We start from the raw sequence: 21568 nt of genomic DNA on the forward strand, positions 1-21568 counted from the left end.
CCACTTTTAGATGCTCACAGAGAAAGCAAAGATCAAATTAACTTTTCTGATAATAACCAATACGCTATTTCAGATCTTAGTTCTACAAGCACTTTTATGCCTTCTTGGGTTTTTTCAAAGCAGTGGAATATCTGGGACCAGATATTAAAGGGAGGATTTTCCTCACATCAACTTTCAAATGTTACAATGAATATAGCAAACTTTGCTTCCTACAAATAAATTTGTCATACTAAGGAACAATACAGAAAGGTCTACTTACCACTGTAGCAGGGGAATCTTCTGGTTCAGAAAGTATAATTGGAAGATTGCTAGTAAAACCGATTTCTCCATTTGCAATATCTGGAGTAATCCTCAGAGAAATATTTCGAGTCTCGCCTAACCTAGGACTCAGAGGTGGGACCAGCGGAATTCTGTTCACCAGCTCAACTTTTTCCAGCTGTAGGAAAAAGTAAGAAAATATTGAGAAATAAAAAGCCTTAGTACCAAGTTGGAACTATCCTGGCATTTCAGAATAAGTTTCCTGTGCAGGGAGAAAATTATTCTCCAGAATATTTTTTTCTTACTGGCAACATTACTGTTACAAAAATGTATAATTAGATGTTTTCAAAGAAATTAAGTGGACATTGTTGAACTTAGGTCAGCAGAATGGTATCTCAGACAAACCATGTTCATGTACACAACTTCACATATGCAGAGGGCAAATTAATTTTCGATGTCAGTCAATTCATTACTAGAGATATGAATAACAGCACTGATTTGACAAGTGACCCAAGCTATTGTCCTAACTTCATTTATTTCATAGAATAGTGGAATGGTTTGTGTTGGAAAGGGCCTTAAAGCCCATCCAGTTCCAATCCCCCTGCCCTGGGCAGGGACGCCTCCAATTGCATCAAGTTGTTCAAAGCCTCATCCAACCTGGTCTTTTTTGTACCATGCATTGATGAAAATCTGTTTAAGTCCCTGAAACCTCAACAATTTACAGTCTTTGATGAAGCCAAAGAATGATCCAATCTTCTTTCCTCCCTCATACAGCTTTAAGGATTTCTCTGTTTGTGATAACTAACACATTAGAGTTGTATTCAGAATTGAAAATCATTGCAGTATTTCAAAACTGAAATCTCCTCTTGTGTTCCCATATTTCTCATGGCTTATTGACGCTAAGAAGAAACAGAAAAATGTTTCCATTTTCTGTGAACAGGACCTGTCACTTGCTAAACCCAGCAGCGGGACTCACATAGAAAGAAAAGCGGGATTGGCCTGTTTAAAAATTTCTTTAAAATATAATTTATTCCACATGACTCTACCTTCATCAGAATAACAAATGAATATAACAAACTGAATTGCAAATACTTCTGCAAACATTTCACTGGCACATGAACCACCTTTTAACTCCCACAAGGATATTTTAAGCTTGGAGCTATCACACGCTATCATACAGTTAGTTTTCATTGGACAAGGGGAAAATGGCCTTACTTAAATCCATGCAGTAATCATGAATCACCATTTCAATTCTGGATTTTGAAAGTCCTTCAATTCTTAAAACCAATCTACAGAAAATATTTGGGCCGTATTATACTTTTTTCTACCATTGCTTGAGTAACATACAAAAATGTTAATGCACGTTTTATCTGGTGAAGGACGGCATTCTTTTATAAATATTGTATTCAGTAGTTGATTCTCAACCATACCAGTTAATTGCTGAGAAGCTGTAGAACAGATGGTGGGACTGTTTGTTTTTCAAGCTTTCTTTTAGAGTAAGCTCTGATCCTGCAATTATCAGCATGCAGATGGACCATTGTGTGGTTGTTATATAAGTAAAGTTTCTGAAATATTACACAGCTGAAACAATTCACTTTGTTAAGCACTTTCTGATCCTGCACGGTAACTTTGATAATTTAATAATTAATAGGGTACAAAGATTATTTTTTTTTCCTTCTACTGTTTCCTCTCAAAACATATCAGTTCATGAGAAAAAAAAATAAAAACAAGAACAAAAACAGAATGCCTTGTAAATTGAATAATAATGATGAGTGGTTTATTAATCTTCCTGTCCATACCAACAGCTGCACCTCAGACTACAGTAGGTTATTCAATTGAAGATGTCATTGAAGAATGTTAATCTCACTTTTCCAGTTCCTCTGCCCATTCTCCAGCCGTGTTTAAGCTTCATTTCCTCCTCCACTTCTCCTCCCCTGATTCCCGAGTTGATCCTTTATTGTGCCTGCTACAAACTCTGTAATCTTCTCATTCTAAACATGTTCACTGAGATTATCATTCATTCACAACGTAGAAGGATTGTCATAGTGATAAATAGGGCTATTTTTCTTCCTTCTTTATAGTTTCTAAATGAATTTTCTGAGCTGGGAAGCCCCTCTGATTTTGTTTATTCAAACAAAAAGATTTTAATGGTTCATGGAGAGAGTAGAGAACATTCACACCCCACCCCCTCTGCGTCCCTAGAATCCGCACTTTGAAAAGCCAGGCAAAGAGCCTGCATTCTGAAATACTGATCATATGTATGTCTTGTCTGTAGTCCATACTGCAATGTTATTTTAATGTACCATTTAAAAGAGACATGTATTTTAATTCTTCTGTAGATCTTTCAGATCATGTGCATATTTAAAACATAACAGTTTTACTACTCTAGTATTCCAGAAAGCAATTCCCTATCTAACTGTAAATGCAAAATATTGTGTACTAGTAAAAAATAACATAATTCTGGCATGAATTACCTTTTTTTCCCCCCCCATTTTTTTTAAGAGAATGTGGAGAAAGGAGGTGGAGGGAATAAAACTTTTCAAAGACCCGGAAGCAATTAAAATATATTCAGTAGATCATAAGTTAAAGGCAAAACCTGGCAAATTTTAAATGTATTGATTTAACAGCAATACCTTTGTTTAAAAACTGTAAAGACACTTGACTTAAAATGAGGAGACTAAAAGGAACTAAGAAATGTCCATCATTAGTACTTTAGATGTGCCAAGTCACCCCTTTGTGTGTCAAGATCTGCTTTCTTCATCCCAGACAACCATAGTAGTCAGTCACAGGATGCAGAGATTATGGAATAATCTTAAATTCAGATGACAAAGTAGTCATAACCTATACCAACAAAAATGCTTAGATCTTCCACAGCAGTAAATTTCAACAACACCTTGTATAAATGTAAGCAAATTTGTGTTTCCTCCATGAAAAATGAAAGCCTTCATTGGAAATGGGATGTTCTTTAAATATTTTTGCTGAAAATCCAGTTTTCTGACAAAAAAAATAGTTTTCCTGACTTTTTTCCAGACAATTTTAATTAGCAATGACAAAGTTCCCTTCTTATAAATTCACATTAAAAAAAAAAAAAAAAACATACAAAAAAAAAACAAACAGGAAAATAAACCCAAAAGGGTAAGCACAGCAAAAGCTGGAAAAAGTACTTTTCTAGTTCTCTGGCTTAATTTGTATCTAAATGAAATTTAACATATGTTTGGCTATTTTTACTTGATATTTTCTTGCTTGCAGCTTCTAAAAATTGTTATGCTTTTGTAATTTAATTTTAAGAACATTAATTTTGTTAAATTGACAGAAAATCATACCTCAAATGGTAGCTAACTTCTGTAACACTGACCTCACTTTGTTAAATCCCATGATTAGACCTGAATCCTGTTACAACAGTATATTTTTTAAAAAACTAGTAGGAAAATTATGAGGAATAAAGCTCTTTACAGCATATATGTGAAAGACGTCTCTGAATAAGAAATTTCTCTTAGCTACGAGCTAATAACTTTTGTTCTTTTTTTTTTTAACAGGTAGGATAATTTTAATTACATTATAAAGAAAGGAGACAGTACTAAATCATATCTTTTAGATTGTATGGACTTGAAGCAGACCCCAAAACATAACTGAGATACCTGTATGAGGAAATGAGCACCATTTTGAAGAAACGCATCATTTCTTATCGGTATATTTAGAGTATCTTGTGATTTTCCTTCTGGAAACATGAGAGTGCTTCTTCTAGACATGTTTAGAATGTCATCTTTTGCTCTTTCAGGATCCAGAGCTCCAGCTGGAATATACAGCACAGTATAAACCAACTGCACATCTCCAACCATTCCTCTCTGCCTTGCAAAACTTAAGGATAAAAAGCGTCCTGCTGGATTACTTTCAATCTTCTGATTCTCCAAAGGAAAAAATTCTATTAGTCCGTAGACATCATCACTGTCCTGAATGTAAAACAGAAGCTGCAAAACAGAAAACAGCATCACTCACTCTGTGCTGCAGTTGCCAGATACCACAGTTTTCATGCTTTCATGAAAGCATGTCCTGACTGTCACCATACATTTTTCTCCTCAGTGAATTGGCACTCAAGAAAGAAATCAGATTGACGGCCCCAAAGTATTCTTTGTACACAAGCAGCACAACACTGGCAGTGGCAACTTTCCCACTATGCATCATCCGTGTGCCAAAATGAGCCCTGAATAACTGGGTTTTTTGGTTCAGCAACCAAAGTGAATAATTTCAAAACGTTTCAGACTGTGAAAAATTTCATTTTCATTCACCAAGTTCTTTCCAACCATTGTTGAGAAAGTCAAAGTGAGGACTTGAGTCACAAAACTATCAGCAGCACTGGCCATCCTTTCTTTAACAGTTCAGAGGTTACAGTCTTAATCACCAATGCCTCCTCTTGAAGCTGTTACTCTGTGTAAAACATTCCAATAACCATTAAGACAGCAAATAAGCAAGTGAAAATAACTTTCTTGCCTTCTCATAGCACACAGTCACTCAAGACAGCATTTATGCAATGGTTTGTATGTTGGGAATAACCTAAGCTGAATGCTACTGCATTAAAATGGTCTGGCCTTGTGTACTATGCTAAGAAAAATACCTTGGATACGGCTCTGTATACTAATATTACATAAAGGATTAATTTGTTTGAATTACATTCAAGTGCAAACACTTTATCCAGTTTAGCCAATCAATCAGTGTTATCAAAACTGGTAGAGTCCCTAATTAATACTTATTGCTACCTCTTCCACAACAGTTCTAAAAGCAAACTTACCTCAGATGGCTCACTGACTTCTGCACCTCCCTGTATGGTGTGAGCCAGGAGTTTCAGAAGGTAGGGCTCTGCCTCTTCAGGCATATCATCGTTTATGATGTTCAGAGGAAGTGTCACCAGCATCTGTCCTTGCTCAAAACATATCTCTCCAGTCTCTGGAGTGAGGTCTGCAGTCACAGGTGAGGGATCACTGCTATTTCGGCTTATAACCCAGGAAACAGAAACATTTCCATGTGTTCCACCATTTCTTACAATTGTGATCCCTTCAAACCTACGGTTTTGAATGAAAATGAAAACCCACAATATAAAATTATAATTAATATTCACTCTTTTTTGTTTGTTTGTTTGTTTGATTCCTGGAAGTCTTATATTGACTTAAGTGGAATAAATGTTAATTGCAGTAACTGACACTTGAGTTGGGCTTAAATTTTGTGAAGCCATAACACATATGTAGGGCTTTCCTTAGAATACTGTTACATGGGTTCCCTGTAATGTCTCTAAAGATATGAAAGAGGGGAGATTTAGATGAGATCTTAGGGAAAAAGGGTTTCCTGTGAGGGTGGTGAGGTCCTGGCCCAGGCTGCCCAAAGAAGTTGTGGCTGCCCCATCGTTGGAGGTGTTCAAGGCCAGGATGGATGGGGCTTGGAGACCCTTATTGAGTGGGAAGTGTCCCTGCCCATGGCAGGCGGTGGAACTCGATGGGCTATAAGGTCCTTTCCAACCCAAACCATTCTATGGTTCTGTTACAGTGAGAAACTGAGAAGTGGAGACTCTTGGCATCTTTTGCATTTGTCTAGAGAAACATGGAATTTCAGCCAACTTTTTCTCTATTAACTTTTTATACCTTTTTATGCACTTTATCAAAGTACTGTGGTCAGGCATGAACATTTTAACAATGGTTTTGAATTAACTACTTGCCTATGTACTGAAATATTAAGGTATTGATATTTATGATACTGGAAATATCATTTTTCTGCATCTGACAAACACATCACTACAACAAAAAGTCTGGAAACTGTGACTTTAAAACATGTATTACTATTAAACATTTTTTCAAAATATTCTCCTTACTGTAAAATATCATTTTGAAATTGTTCATAGTACCATAGCTTGATGTGTTACCTGTTTCTCTAGGGATGAACTACCATCACTATCTAGCAGGGACATTTTTATTGAGATTGTGTATCAGTTCTGCAAGCAACATTTGTACAGAGTTTTGATTTTAATCTCTCTGCAAAATTACAAATATTTAACTTATTTTTAATTTTACAGTAAGTATTTCATGGCAGACACTCAACACCTATTTTGTTAAACAGAGACTGATTTTATATATAGTAAATACAAGCATTTAGAATCATAGAATCACTAGAGTTGGGAAACACCTCTAAAATCAACCAGTCCAACCGTCAGCCCAACACCACTCTGCCTACGAAACCATGTCCCAACATGCCACATCTACAAGTTTTTCAAACCCGTCCAGGGATGGTGACTCCACCACCTCCCTGGGCAGCCTCTGCCAGCATTTCACCACTCTTTTGGTAAAGAATTTTTTTCTCATATTGAATCTAAACTTCCTCCAGCACAACTTGAGGCCATTTCCTCTTGTCTTATCCCCTGTTACTTAGATGAAGAGACCAGCACCCATCTCACTACAACCTCCTTTCAAGGAGCTTTGGAGAGCAACACCTCCCCTCAGCCTCCTCTTATCCAGGCTTAACAATTCCAGTTCCCCAGCTGTTCCTCATAAGACTTGTTCTGCAGACCCTTTACCATCTTCATTGCCCTGTGCTCACCAGTGAAAGAAAGCAGAAATCTTTTTCCCACTTATATGAACTGGTGCATAGCAGTAGCATGATTTCACTGATCCCGCCTTTAGATTAAGGTTTCTTTCAGTATTCTGATTATGTGATTGAATAGTTACAGTTTTTACATAAATATTGAAACACTTCCTGTACAATTAAACATCCCCACTTCCTTTAAGCCTCTGCAGATATAGCTGTGAAGAACAACAACACACTAAGTGATATCAACATTACGTTTTCAGTAGTGATTTTATAATCACTTCCAATGAAATCCTAAGGATGCTTAACAAAGCCAAACAGATTTGAATATCTGTAGTACCTTGAAACTTGGTCTTCATCAATGATGATGGTCTGAGCAAACAGGATGCTGTTGATGGACAGTACTCCATGGGGTTTATCGTTGGGTTGGATGGTGACATGAACGATGAATGGGTTAACCAAAACAGCATCTCCCTGCAGAGTATTCTTAAGAAGCATAACCTGGAAGGTCTCAGCAATTTCTGGTATGGCATCATCAAGGATCTTAAATTTCATATATGTTTCATGGACTAGAGGTGGAAAAACAAGAGTTGTGTTTGGCTGTAGATCTAGGAAGTCTACGTTAAGTTGTGCATGTGCTGTTGAATCCCCAGTAATGATGGCATAACTGACAGAGACTTCATCTTCATTGGGTCCAATTAATTTTCCACTGACATCCTTACCACGTAGCACTTGAATTGTTAGCACATCAGCTTCCTCAGGCACCATATAAGTACTCTGAACAAAACGCACAGGACTGTCATTTTTCTTAATATTAATCCAAACAGAATTTTTTGAGCTGTTGATTTCAGCTCCTCCCTCCACACTCTTCAGATGAACAACAAACAATTCATCATTTTCAGGTACCTGGAAAAACAACATCAGCAACTGACTGTAAGTCACATTTCAAACACATGCAGAGCACTCTTACTGAGAAGTATGATTTATATATTTTGCAGAAAAGGGAAATAACACAAACTCGACAACTCATTTTTTATTAAAAAGAAAATCAAACAAAGAGGAAAGTGGTCTTGCTTTTAACTTTGGCTGAAGACCTTTCTCAAAATTGAATGTTTCCATTTCATAAAACACGTTCTGTGCTCTGACAACATGGAAAACCCTGGAAAGCTAAACAAAAGCAAAACAAAAACTACACAAGAATTAGCAAAAGCTGAATCTTTCCAACTTGAGATTATAAGGAGATAAAAATTTTGCTTTTGGAAGCTACTTTTATTCAGAAACAAATGTTCCTTCCAAGTTTTTCAGTTTTACAACTTGATTCTCAGATGTTTATACTGGTTTACCTCAATGCATGACTGAGAGTATACAGGAATAACTTGTGGACATAACCAACCTTGGCACATCCATCACTGAACAACTGGAAAAGTAACACTTCCTACATTCAGATACAGTCACATCCCCACAGAAAATTTCTGCTAGATCTATTAAAGTATTTTCTGGTAATTAGGCTTTGGCATTTCTACAAAATGACTGTTTAAATCCATATTTTAGTTTCTTCTCCAGTACCTGATAGAGCAGATAATAAAGAATGTCTTACAAATATTAAATTTTAGAACGTAAGAGTGAGATTTTTGGTTTATAGTACTCCATTTTGTTCCCCAAATCTTGACTTGCTAAACCTACTTAACTAAAAAATACCAGTTTTTTATTAGTACACATAGGTAAAAAGTAAACTTTCAAGAATCATTTATGGTCTCTTCAACTCATTCTTGCTGTGGACTGGACTGGAAACCAGTATTAATTGCTCATGAGGAGAATTCTAGGACAAAATTGAGTAATTTTTGCTAGTGGCAATACGCTGTTATAAAGTTGACAAATCCCTTTCATACACTTTCGTTTACCAAGCTAAAAAAGTTCTGAAAACCCTGCTGTCCAATATTTCTTCTCTTTCACATTCATTTGTTAATTGGCCACCCTCAGATCCTTTTCTAGGGCTAAGAGCGTGGGCATGCAACCGCCTTTACAGCTGATGCCAATTCCGTCCCTTGTTTGGCTTGTGGCACTTAAACTTGCAAATGCTGTCAACTGATGTGGGGCTTTTCTTGTCAATATGAGATCTGGAAGCTGTCACTAACCTCCCTCCTATACTGGGATACAACACACTTATTTTACCTTATTAAAATGGATGCTAGCTTACATTTCACTTAGCTTTCTAATTAATATATCATCTTTCACCATAAAAATAAACACTTAGGACACAGTCAAAATGCATCACAATTGCAGTTGTCATTTGCATCTTAGTATCTCATATAAATGGGACATTCTGGAGTTCTTAAAGACATCGTGGTTGACCACTAAAAAACCCAAACTTCAAAAACAACAGCATAAAGGATTTCCAGTGCTGCCTCTTTCATTTTCTCTAACAGAGTTTCCATTATTCCTCACTAAAGAAGGAAATGTACACAATAAAATTATTATAACTGTTGGGCTGTGGATTGCAGTCCCCCAGTTTCTGCAGCAAAAGCACTACACAATTCAGTAAACCAGTTGCTTTGTCATTTTTCCTAACTTCACATCCCAAAAGCTCAAGCTAATTTCTGAGAGTAATATTGGATTCTTGTGAATTCCATCATCAATAAAGGTTTTTATGCAAAATTAACCTATGTACACGTGAACCAGCCACACCTGCACAGATGTGCAATAATGCTTTTTATAACCAACAGAATTATACAAAAACCTGCTTTTAAATTGCTCACTTCTGAGATGGGCACTTCTTTGATGTTAATTTTTTCTCGTGATTTTCCTTATTAAGTTGTTCTGTATCATATTTACTCATTTTGGCACCTCTATTTCCCACCCCCCATCCCTGTTATAGACTACAAAAAAAATCACAAACAGTAAAAAACAATTTAAAAAAATGAAAATCACAAATTGAAAATTAGAAGAATATGTTTTGTTTACCCTGAAATAAGAAGACAGGCTCACAATATATCTTTTTTTCACAGGCCAATCAAAAAATGGAAAATTTGTAATTATGACCTAGCATTCATGCTCTTCACAAGATCCTTGGCTTTGTTTTAAGAATTTTATCTATTTTTTGGAGTAATTTTTAATCTGTTTCTACCCTGAAAAACATATAGATTTTTTAGTTTCTCTTTTCTCACCAAATATTCAATGTTTTATATTCTTTCTTTCATGGGAACCATAACATGGTCTGCTTTTCACACGAATGAGAAACAACCAAGTTAACAAAGATTAAAGTGGATTCTTCTGCACTATTATCTGCAGGCAGAGAAACTGCTCAGACATCGCTGAGGATGTCATCAAAAACACATCACATAAGTGTAGTTATTATAAGGTTCCTTTTGCCTAAACAATTAATAAAGACAAAAAGGAGAATCTGAGTTTATTATGCAAACATAACCTGAATTTGCAAAGCAAACAACTAGGGAAAAGCAGAGCACATTTAAGAAGAAATACAGAAAGGTTAAATATAGAAAGGACAGTCTGATAGATAAACCTAGATCTACTTCAAGATCATCATGAGTGATACAACAAGGACCACACTATTCCATGCAAAACCAAAGTATAGTTCGTTCCTGATGCATTTACTGCAGTAGCACCTAACAAGTTTAGACAAAGCAGACAGGAGATGTTCATTTGTGGGCCCCTCACTTTAAGATGGACACTGAGGGCCTGAAGTGTGTCCAGAGAAAGGCAACGGAGCTGGTGAAGGATCTGGAGAACAAGCCCTATGACAGGCAGCTGAGGGAACTGGAGTTGTTTAGCCTGAAAAAAAAGAGGCTGAGGGGAGACCTCATCACTGTCTACAACTGCCTGAAAGGAGGTTGTAGTGAGGTGAGAGTTGGTCTCTTCTCTCAAGTGACGAGGAATAGGATGAGAGGAGATGGCCTCAAGCTGTGCCAGGGCAGGTTCAGACTGGACACTAGGAAAAAATTCTTCACCAAAAGAGTTCTCGGGCACTGGCAGAGGCTGCCCAGGGAGGTGGTGGAGTCCCCATCCCTGGAAGTGTTCAAAAGACAGGTCGATAAAGTGCTCAGGGATGTGATTTAGCAGTGGATAGGAATGGTTGAACTTCATGATGTCAAAGGTCTTTTCCAACCAAACAATTCTATGATTGTCTGTCCAGAAACTAAAAATATTCACTGTCAGGAATTACAGATGTAGCAACAGAAGGCAAAAAAAATAGAGCCAAAATTTAACATTCCTGTATTAATTAGGAAGATTTTTAACCATATTCTAACCAAGCATTTTTGTAACTTATTACCCTAAGTCTCTCCAGAACAGCAGTTAGTCTCCTACACATCCAAACCAAAAACTATGTCAGCTTGTTCTTACCTGATCATCAAGCACTGTTAAATTACATATTAACATCGATCTTCCAGGGGTAAAGGTAATATTTCCCTTAGCTGGACTTAAATCTTCTTCAGCCGGGTTTGGTCCATCTTCTATCTGCAAGGAATTGATTTTTACGACAAGAAATGCATAAAATAGCAATACAACCCTAGTACAATAGTCAATATATAGTGTGTGACATGCATAACACATCTATCCTTTCAGTCATCTCCTGCTCACAGGCACACACAGTTCAGTTGCGAAAGTCTGCTCTTTTTTTGGCAGATGGAGCAAGTCAGAGTAACCACTCTGAAGAAATTATCTATCACCAATAAAAGAGGAAGAAGACTGTGTCTCCATAGGCCTACGAGGAGTCCTTAGTATATACTGATGCATCACTTGCACATAAAAGAAAGGGCATTCATTCTAATTTAGTTTAAGTTGCAAGTATTCCATAATAAGTCCCAAGGCAAAATAACAGCAGTTACTGATTTTGTCCCCTTTCTATCTTGACATGGCATATTCGGGATATTACACTTAATAGTGAAGCCAAAAAGACCGGGAAGCCCCCCAGAAGAAATACAGCGGTTTTAATCGTCTATAAACTACACTGTGAGATGGACCTGATTAATTATGCAGATAGTAAAATCTATTGGATCTTAATACAAATAGATCTGCAATAAATTACATCAATAATCTCATTTGATAATTTAAATTTGCATGCTTTATTTAATACGCAATAAAATCCAGAATAAATCTGTTCAGATTTTGACAGGTCTAGATTAAAGCCTTGATGATGTGCAAGACCAGACAACTAATACAAAAATATCCATATGAAAGAATTTATACATAATTTTTAAGTATGTAATAGAATCAAAGCTGGATTTAAAAACATTAAAAAACCCTAACAATAAAGGCAATAACAGTTTTGCATTCAAATCATGTACAAAAATAAGACTAAATATTCAGCATGAGTGGTTTAGCTTCTAGGGATTCAAACTGCTTTCTTGCAGCTACGGAATTTCACTAAATACTGAGCTCTCATACTTACACGTTCAATGTTGGCACAAGCATTAAGACTCACTTAGATGTTTATTTGTAAGATAGAGATAGAATTTGAGGAATTATTAAATAAGACACTTCTTAAAACACATTGTTTACTAGGAATACAAACTAGTGCTGGCTCAAATATTTTCCTAAATGACAGAAAACACTGAATTTTATCTAACACCTCTTAAGTTTTCCTCAAATTAAAGTCATATAATTACAACATTTTCCATTTGACAGGTAATATCCTTCCATTTAATGAAACAAATTTAACAAATGTAGACATAGGTACTTTTCCCCTCTTTCACTTCTATAACCTCTTTGATAATTTAAGATTATATTTTTATCCAACAGACTAAGGTATTAAGCCTTTTTTGATAAACTCACCTCAAAAGTTACAACGACAGTCCCGTAGGTTCCCCTCTCCCTAATTAGAGTGAGAGACATAGATTCATTTCTGCCTCTGGCCTCATTCACTGTGATTAAGTCAGACTAATGAGGAAGAAAAGGGAGAAGCAATCAGGCACAGATCAAATATCACACCAGAAGGAAGAAACTGTTACCATAGAAATACCAAACTCCCACAGACAAGTTAATCCAATCTGCAAACCAGTCCACTGATGGCACACATTTCCTAGCAACCAATTAGTTTAGCTAATAAAAAGCTTGAAAGATTTCAGATTAAAAAAAAATATCATAAACTACGCAAGTAGGGTGGGGGTGGTTGTTTTAACAAAACTGTGGAGAAGGACTTGGGGTTGTTGATTGATGAGAACCTTGACATGAGCCAGGAATGTGTGCTCACAACCCAGAATGCCAATCATATCCTGAGCTGCATCAAAAGAAGTGTGGCAAAGAGGTCAAGGGAGGTGATTCTGTCCCTCTACTCCACTCTTGTGAGACCCTACTTGGGGTCTTGTGTCCCTTTCTGGAATCCCCAACAGAAGAAGGATATAGAACTGTTGGCACAGGTCCAGAGGATGCCACAAAGATGATTAAAGGGCTGGAATATCTCTGCTACGAGGTCAGGCTGAGAGACATGGGGTTGTTCAGCCTGGAGAAGAGAAGGCTCTGGAGGGATCATAGAGCAGCTTCCAATACTTGAAAGGGCTACAGAAAAGCTGGGGAGAGACTTTTTTCAAGGCCATGTAGAGACAGGACTAGGGGGAAAGTCTTTAATTGGAAGGCGGAAGATTTAGATTTGACATTTGGAGGAAATTCTTCACGATGAGGGTGGTGAGGCCCTGGCCCAGGTTGCCCAGAGAAGCTGTGGATGCCCCATCCCTGGAGGTGTTCCAGGCCAGGTTGGATGGGGCTTTGGGCAACCTGATCCCGTGAGAGGTGTCCCTGCCCACGGCAATGGGGTTGGAACTGGATGGGCTTTTAAGGTATCTTCCAACCCAAATCATTCTAGGATTCTATGATTCAATATATGCAAAGCTATGGCATATTTGCACCAGCATTTTTAGAAGCTCCTAATCCCATTAAAAATAGCTTTTCTCCATTCAAAAAGAATTCATTTATTAAATACATAACTATAAATGGACTACGTGTATGAAATTTGTAGGTGAAAGATTTCAAGGAATTACAGTAATTCAGTATGGTATATTACTGCAGTGCTAAAAATTTCACATGTTCTTGTGCTCTTTCAGGGAAATCCTCTACAAAAAGTATACTGCCATAACGCTGGCAAAAAAGCCACACAACCCCTGTGCCACTGCAAATACCTTCCACAGCGCTAGAGCCCCTTATCACAGAGGAGTTACACAAAGCACATATCACGACAGTGTGCTCTCTACTTAAGAGTTATGTAGAAAATTGCTCACTAAAGATGGAAAACTGCATATATTGTCAAGATATAACTTTCCTATGGTACCACTCCTCACCTCTTCCTCACTCTGTTAGTATCTTGACTTACAGATGAGGGGCAGTAAGACTGAACAACTCCTTAGGAGTTTCATACTTAAAATGAGCAACTTGGATATTAATGCAAGTATGAGAGTCCCAGGCTACATCTCAACACCTAAAAGCATACAGAAGTACTAAAGCCGTATCCACATATGAATTACATACGTATGTATGAATTACCTCTAAAGATGTAACTCTTAATCCATTTTCAAGGGATTCATTTAAACAACTAACCAGCATCTTTGAAAATTTCACCTTTATGCTTTCTAAAATTTTCACGTAAACCACATAAAAAGACATACCATGTTAAAAGAAATTATTCCAAACGCATTGTCATTCGATAAGATTGTTACAGTGACAGATTTGGGTGAGCCAAGCTTTATCCTTGCTGAGGGTTTCTAAAATTAACAAAGAAAATAAGATATTAAATATGGTGATTGCCAAAAAACACACATTTTTACTTTATTGTCTTTTGAGAGTAAATATTAGCCTATGATAATTTCACTTCTTTTTATTATATACTAGAATGGAGATTATTTAAAGCAATAGAATGCACCAAAATAATTCTTGAGTACTGAGGAAATACAGCCTATGTAGTCAACAACAAAGTGCTTAAAATAACTTTGTAATGATTAATCATCGTTTGGCAACGTGTTAATGACACCGTAGCAAGAGGGAATCAGGTATGAAGCATGTAGCTCTGCCAACAAATCCAAAGTTGCTTTTTTTCTCCCAACATCTGTAGAAAACTGAAACTTTGAAGCCCTTATACTGAGATATCAACTAAAGTAAACCATTCTTTACACTGCTGTAGAAATGAGCTACTACATTTACAAATCAAAGAATGATGGGAAAATATGCACTTTTATATTCACTGCAAACACTCCTTGAGATGTGAAATAACTGGCAATAAAACATAAAATTTCTTTACTGAACATCAATCTCAGTCATGAACTGTTACCTCAAAAGAAAAAGTGAATGTGAGCCCCCGTCTTGTAGCATGGCTCCTATGAGACAGAGCAATGTGAAGAGATTTACTGATACATATACTGCAATTGTTTGTGGGTAAATCTTGTTTACCCTCTGGTTCTGGACAACTGGAAGTCATCCTCTTTCTTTTGCTAAGCCCACTCTCTCTTCCAAGTATAGTCTATGCAGGAAAACAGGCAAGGCTGAGAGTCCCTTCACAATCCGACTCTTCTAGGCTTCAGTACCCCCTTCATGTCCACAGCTGAATGCAGTGCCCACTGAAGCTTCAGACTATGTCTGTACTGCAAAGCAACATCGCACAGAGACACACACAGGGGTGGCAAAACCCTCTAGGAGCAGTAAGCGCCATCCTGGAAACTCTTTTTAGTTTCTCCCTACAAGGATTCAGACTCACACATAGTATGACTACACTGAAATCCATGGAATACTGTTTACTTACATCAGATTACCCACTGTTTTCCAGGGAATGGATAAATTGAACAAATGAGACTTACTGGTAGCGTCAAGTGAAAAGTGAATGTCTCATCAGCTTCCGGAAGATCGTCATCACAGACAGATATATACACTGTTCGGTGTGTTTCTGTATCGGGTATAAATGCAGCTGCATATGTGTCAAAAAAGTCTCCTGTGTTCTCTCCTTCAAGCTGCAATAAATACACAATTGAATACCACCTTCTTCTTCCTCCACCATCTCTTACAATATTATTCTCACTTAACAGACTGCACACACTCCCTTGCCCGTAATTCTTCCCACAATTTCCTCTGCTGTCATAGAATTACTTTCTGGACAGAAGGTGTAGATAATAGTCACTCGTATCCATGCTGAGTAACTGGGTGGGAAGAGAAAAGGGGGAAAGCAAACATGACACTTTATTCAGAACCACTTATGATTTCCTTACTCTTACCTGGGTTCCTCTTGCATAATGTACCATATGAATATTTTTTTTAATGGAAAAACTATTCCTAGCACTCTGTACTCAGTGCTGGTAGGGCCACACCTTGAATACTGTGTTCAGTTTTGGGTCCCTCACTACAAGGACATTGAGGGACACATCCAGAGAAGGAAAACAGAGCTGAGAAAGTGTCTGGAGAACAAGTCTTAAGAGAAGCAGCTAAGGGAGCTCTGGTTCTTTAGCCTGGAGAAAAGGAGACTGATGGGAGACATCATCCCTCTCTACAACTACCTAGAAGGAGGTTGTAGCAAGGTGGGGGTTGGTCTCTTCTCCCTTCTAGCCAGTGAAAGGACATGGGGAAACGTCCTCAAGATGCACTGGGGGACATTTAGGTTGGATATCAGGAGGAATTTCTTTACTGAAAGGGTTATGAGGCATTGGAAGAGGCTGCCCAGAGAGGTGGTTGAGCCCCCATTCCTGGAGGTGTTTAAATCACAAGATATCTGGACATTTGGAACATGGTCTAGGGGTGGACTTAGCAGGGCTGTATCAATGCAGATTAGACTAGACATAAGCAGAAACTTCTTCACAATGAGAGTGGTGAGGCACTGGCACAAGGTTGCCCAGGGAAGTTGTGGCTACTCCATCCCTGCAAGTGTTCAAGCCCAGGCTGGATGGGCCTTGAGCAGCCTGATCCAGTGGGAGATGTCCCTGCTCATGGCAGAGGGGTTGGAATTAAATGATCTTTAAGGTCCCTTCCAACTCAAGCTCTTCTATGATTCTATGATTTTAAAAACACATATGGAAATCTGACTCAAACACTGCAGCAGCTTTTAAATTGCATATTCTAAGGTAAACTGGAAAAGGAAAAACTGTCACACAGCCGAATTTTCAGTATGAACTCATGGCCACAGTCAAAATCAAACAAGCATATCAGCTTCTACCCGAGACTTCTACCCGAGCAGCAGGAGCTGGCTCCTTGAGAGGGTGCTTATACCATCGTTGTGAATCTAGTGATGCAGCCAGCAGGAATTTACTCACAGAAACTGGGTGTTGCTTTCCAAAGTGAAGCACTGCTGCAGTGAAATACCACCCTCCTTTCCACTAGCTTGGTAAAAATAGGCAACATTCAGAACTGCAGAAAGATATTAATATTTGGATGTAACCGGCATAGCATCTTACCGACACAATTGCTGTGATGTTAGCGGGCTTCCCTGTCCTCTCGATTACCAGACGTATAACAGTTGTACTTGTTTCATTAACTACAAATTCTGTTTGTCCACTGAACTTCACTTCTGTTTCTCCAGATACAAAATGAATAAGCAATGCTAAAAGCAAATAAACTAACAAAGAAGCAGAGGACATCCCTAAAGAGAAAGAAAAGGACTATTAAAAATAAGTAGTGAATCTAAAATTCTTAAAACATCCCCAGTCGGTCTTAACAATTTTGTCAACCCTTCGAACACTGTGATTATCTTGTGAGCTTCAGAAGCCAGACAAATGCATGCACAAGTCTCAGTTATAACCAAGTCAGATACTGTAATTATCATCTACATCTCATTCTATTGTAATAAATTTCATCTAGTGATTTTCTAGATGGTATTTATTGATTTTTTTTTAAGGGGAAGAATAAATAACTTTTTTAAAGAAAAGAAGAAAGACATTTCAGCAGTGGTTTTCATTTTTAACCAACAAATTAGCTGAAAGGTTGACAGTTCTATTTCCAATTTCTTTGCTTTCTTGATTCTCTTCAGAATTAAACAAGAACTGTCAGTAAAGGTTAAGGGTTGGATGTTTGCAGCCATCTCATAGGCCATCTTCTAGCATCTTATGAACCATGAAGTGCTCTTAAACATTTGCGTATTTTCTTGAGATTCCTTTCACTGCTTCTTATCCCATGATTCATTCATGTTTTCTTGTGAAGGGAATCACTGTGGCAGATTTTAATGCCATTGTAACCTTTCTAGAGCCAGATCTTTATTTATACTTTTTTCTGTGTGATTTCTAGTTCTCTTTTCTGTTAGACTGAGACAACTTGAAGCTCAGGTGGTTTATTTCTCTTACCTCAGAGCCCAGTAATGTGCTGTAAAATATAAGTTTAAATTCCAGTGCAGTCACCAGGTGTCGATCCTGTGAAAGACGCATTTTTAAGAGGCTCTGGCACAACAAATTGGGAACAGCTGCTGTGTTATGCAGAGGCTCACATTGTGCAGTGCTGACCAGAACTGAGAACTTGAATGCAGATTTCTGTCACAAGGATCTGAGCACTTTTTGAACAAACCAAGAGAACTAGGTTCTGCTGCAAACACTAAAAAGCATTCCAGCATAGAACTTTAATGGAATTAGTCCCTTCTGCAAGCTTCTTTTAATGGGTAGTCACTATTTTACAATGTTACTCTTAAAAATGTCTGTATAAAAGATACAAAAAATATTTGAGTAATTACAAAAATAATTAAACGTCACTTTGCTTAAAATTATATTTCCAAGCATCACACTCACCAGACAAATGTGACTAATGACAGTTGCATAAACTGTGCAGAACATTTCATGCTAGTATTTGACTATCAATAACATTTAAGCTCAGCTATGTTTGTAAAGCACTTTATTTTTTTATATTTATGAGTGACAGTAAATGAATATTTAGTCATAAATGATCACTGAAAAAGACAACGTCATGGGTATCTTGAAACATATTTTTGTAAAGTGTGTCCTTTACAAATTTATAGTCAGAATACACTTGCAGTCCAGTGCAGATTCTGAGTGCTTTACGTATGCATTCAGGTTTCTTTAATCTTGCAATGAACAGAGAATAAGCCACTAAAATCAACACAGCTTCAGAAAGACTTCACATTTTTGATTCATCTTACAACAAATTCTGACTGGGAAAGGGTTAATTTTTCATTGTAAGCACTTCAAATACAAGCAAAGACTGGTCGGCTGAAAAAAGTTGCACAATTCTAAGACAAAATTCACCAAATTAAATTACTTGCAATGAACAAATCCACCTATGTCTACTGAACATCACAGAGGGAACAGGTTCGCAATGAAAGTAAGTGTGAAAAATCAGGACTAGCCATTTTCACCACGAGAGCAACTATCCACTTTACAACCTATTTGAGCAGTGTTCCATTGTTTCCAGAAAATAAAATGTCACACAGTAAAATAATTCTGCTGCAAAACTTCAAACTGCTATAAACTTTTAGCACTGTGAATATAGTGCTTCAGGTTCTCCATGGCTCTCCTTGAGAATTCAACATGTAACAGACTTCCAGGAACGATGCCTGATGCCCATATGTCTGTCTATTTAGCAATTCTAAGCAGAAAATGCTTACAGTAGGAAGATAATACTTATATACCTCAGACTCCTGGGACTTAAAATTGTCAGCATTTCCAAAGTTGTCTGCTTTAACTTGCAAGATGTTTTTGTTATTTTATGTGAAACTGCTCTGAAAAATACAAACCTCCAAGCTGGAAAGAGACCAGTTGTCTAATCTTTGTAAACCCTGAGACAATTACGCTGTCTGCAGATGCCGGCACCATCCATACTAAACTGAGGAATTTGTTGACCTTTTAGCTTCAGCTGTTACCTTGTCATAGACTTTGCAAATATCTTCCCACGGTACATGCTTCTAGTAAATAATACTGAAAACACGATCCTTGAGGGCAAGATTACAAAGTTTAGAATTACTTGAATTCTATTACTTCTACTAGAGAGCATTCTAAAACTATAGGATTACTTCTGTGGAACAAGAGAGGTTTCACAATCATACCATCAATAATTTAGCTGGTGCGTATTCTTCCTTGTTACATTATTTGTACTAAGATTTACTTCGCACAGCCTGCCAAAAGTAGTTTTTACTCTGTTTATGTAAACTCAACTTTGAATACCATGATTTTTTTTTTTAAATCAATGTAATATAGTAAAAAGTAACATAAGCCCAGACTTAGAGAATGCAGAACAAATTTCTTTAAATAGCTTAAAAGATATTATAGGTCATAGTATTTTGCTTTATTAAAAATAAGTTCACTTTGTACAGTAAATTCCTACCTAAATTTATACGGGAACACAATTTGTTCCTTACTAACCACACAAAATTCAGCAGAATCCTTTGCATGATCAGCAATCAAAAGAGGAACCTTCCCTACCTCCATCACCCTATTGTATCACTGATGAGTTTAATCTTTTTATCAAAAAGAGCTAAAACTCCAGCTGCTGTTCACTGCAAAGTTTTGGCAAACTGCGTACTTGATGCATCAAATACTCCAGCCTCCTTCAGCTAAATATTATTGAGTTCGGTCCTCTCAATCCAGGGTATTTAGTAAGGCTTTAAAATGTATTAGTGACTCAAAATCATTTAAACGTTTTTTAAACAACAACAAGCAATGGAATATTATGTATCTTCAGACTACAAACAAGCCAATGGACCAACTATTACTATATTCTGACTAATTCCATTTCGATTCATGATTTGTAGTATCCATGGTAGTTTAAAGCAACGCTGCATACTGAAGCCTTGATGGTAAAGGGTTTATAATAAAAGTTTCAGGCATCAAAACAAAAAGAAAGTACCTCTCATAAAGGTCTTATGACATCCTAATGGTATTAAAGAATCTTAAAGATCTAGGAATCATGTTCTTCAATTATAGGATCAAACAAAAGAAAATGTATCTGACTCAGAATTCTGACTCATGGTCCTTAACTATCATTTTATTCTAGTCGGCATTTTATGACACTTTCTGAAGCACATTTGAGTTTCCAAAAACATGGAATCCCAGTGCAAAACCCAGTAGAGTACATAAAGATTCCACACAGTAATTCCCACAGTAGTGTCACAAACAATGTGAGGAATACCATTTCAGTCTATCACCCAGTTGGAGCCAAGGAGAGGGAGGCTCATGAATCTGGCATTTCTCATAACTGACAAATCACCGGGATTAGCCTACATTTCCCACTCAGTTTCTCAAACAAATTTCAGATGAAGATTTTAAAGTTTAAAAAAATTAAGTCTTTTCTGCAGAATTCTGGAAAGAATGGAAAGTCTTTTCCGCAGATTTGTACACGGGCTTTTGTGTTTAATAAATCAAGCCCTAAGAAGGAAAGGATCTCCTCGCTGTTTTCATGGAGGGGTGAGGGAACATGCAGACTAGTGGCACATGGAGAGATCAAAAAGGGCAACAAAAGAGCTGCTAGAGATTCCGAATTTGAAATTAAATTGATGTAAAATGCGAGATGTGAAAAGGAGAATGGCAATAGAAAGGGGAGTTCACTAACAAAGAAGTGGATAGGATGAGGGATTAAGTACCCTCTACCTCAGACTGCTTGGAAAAAGAAACAAGCAGGTAAGATGAAGCAGCACCTCTCCCACCCAGTAGCTACAACCTAATTTCTTCTTCACACAGCTCGTTGCAGGTTTCTAAAGTCCACAGACACAGCTCTACAGAGCAAGTGTAAAGCCTGGTGCACTTTTCACTGCCTGCCCTTGTCTACTCCCTGTGATTACAAATACCCAGCCAAGTAGAACATTCAAAATCTGGCATGCCTAGCTTTG

General features: G+C 37.3%; 1 protein-coding gene across 1 annotated transcript in view; it reads right to left on the reverse strand.

The window, feature by feature from the left end:
- ADGRV1 (adhesion G protein-coupled receptor V1) overlaps positions 1-17384 on the reverse strand; it is a 277900-nt gene extending 260516 nt beyond the window's left edge. The window contains exons 1-9 of the mRNA XM_054054954.1: positions 17202-17384; positions 15621-15770; positions 14439-14534; positions 12616-12720; positions 11185-11298; positions 7166-7731; positions 5045-5315; positions 3897-4226; positions 260-436 (exon numbers count right to left, since the gene is read on the reverse strand). Of these exons, the coding sequence (XP_053910929.1) occupies positions 260-436; positions 3897-4226; positions 5045-5315; positions 7166-7731; positions 11185-11298; positions 12616-12720; positions 14439-14534; positions 15621-15770; positions 17202-17384 (1992 nt within the window). The remainder of the gene's footprint in view (positions 1-259; positions 437-3896; positions 4227-5044; positions 5316-7165; positions 7732-11184; positions 11299-12615; positions 12721-14438; positions 14535-15620; positions 15771-17201) is intronic.
- Between the last annotated feature and the right edge of the window lie 4184 nt (positions 17385-21568).

This window comes from Cuculus canorus, chromosome Z (genome assembly GCF_017976375.1).
Source record: "Cuculus canorus isolate bCucCan1 chromosome Z, bCucCan1.pri, whole genome shotgun sequence".
Taxonomy (NCBI): domain Eukaryota; kingdom Metazoa; phylum Chordata; class Aves; order Cuculiformes; family Cuculidae; genus Cuculus; species Cuculus canorus.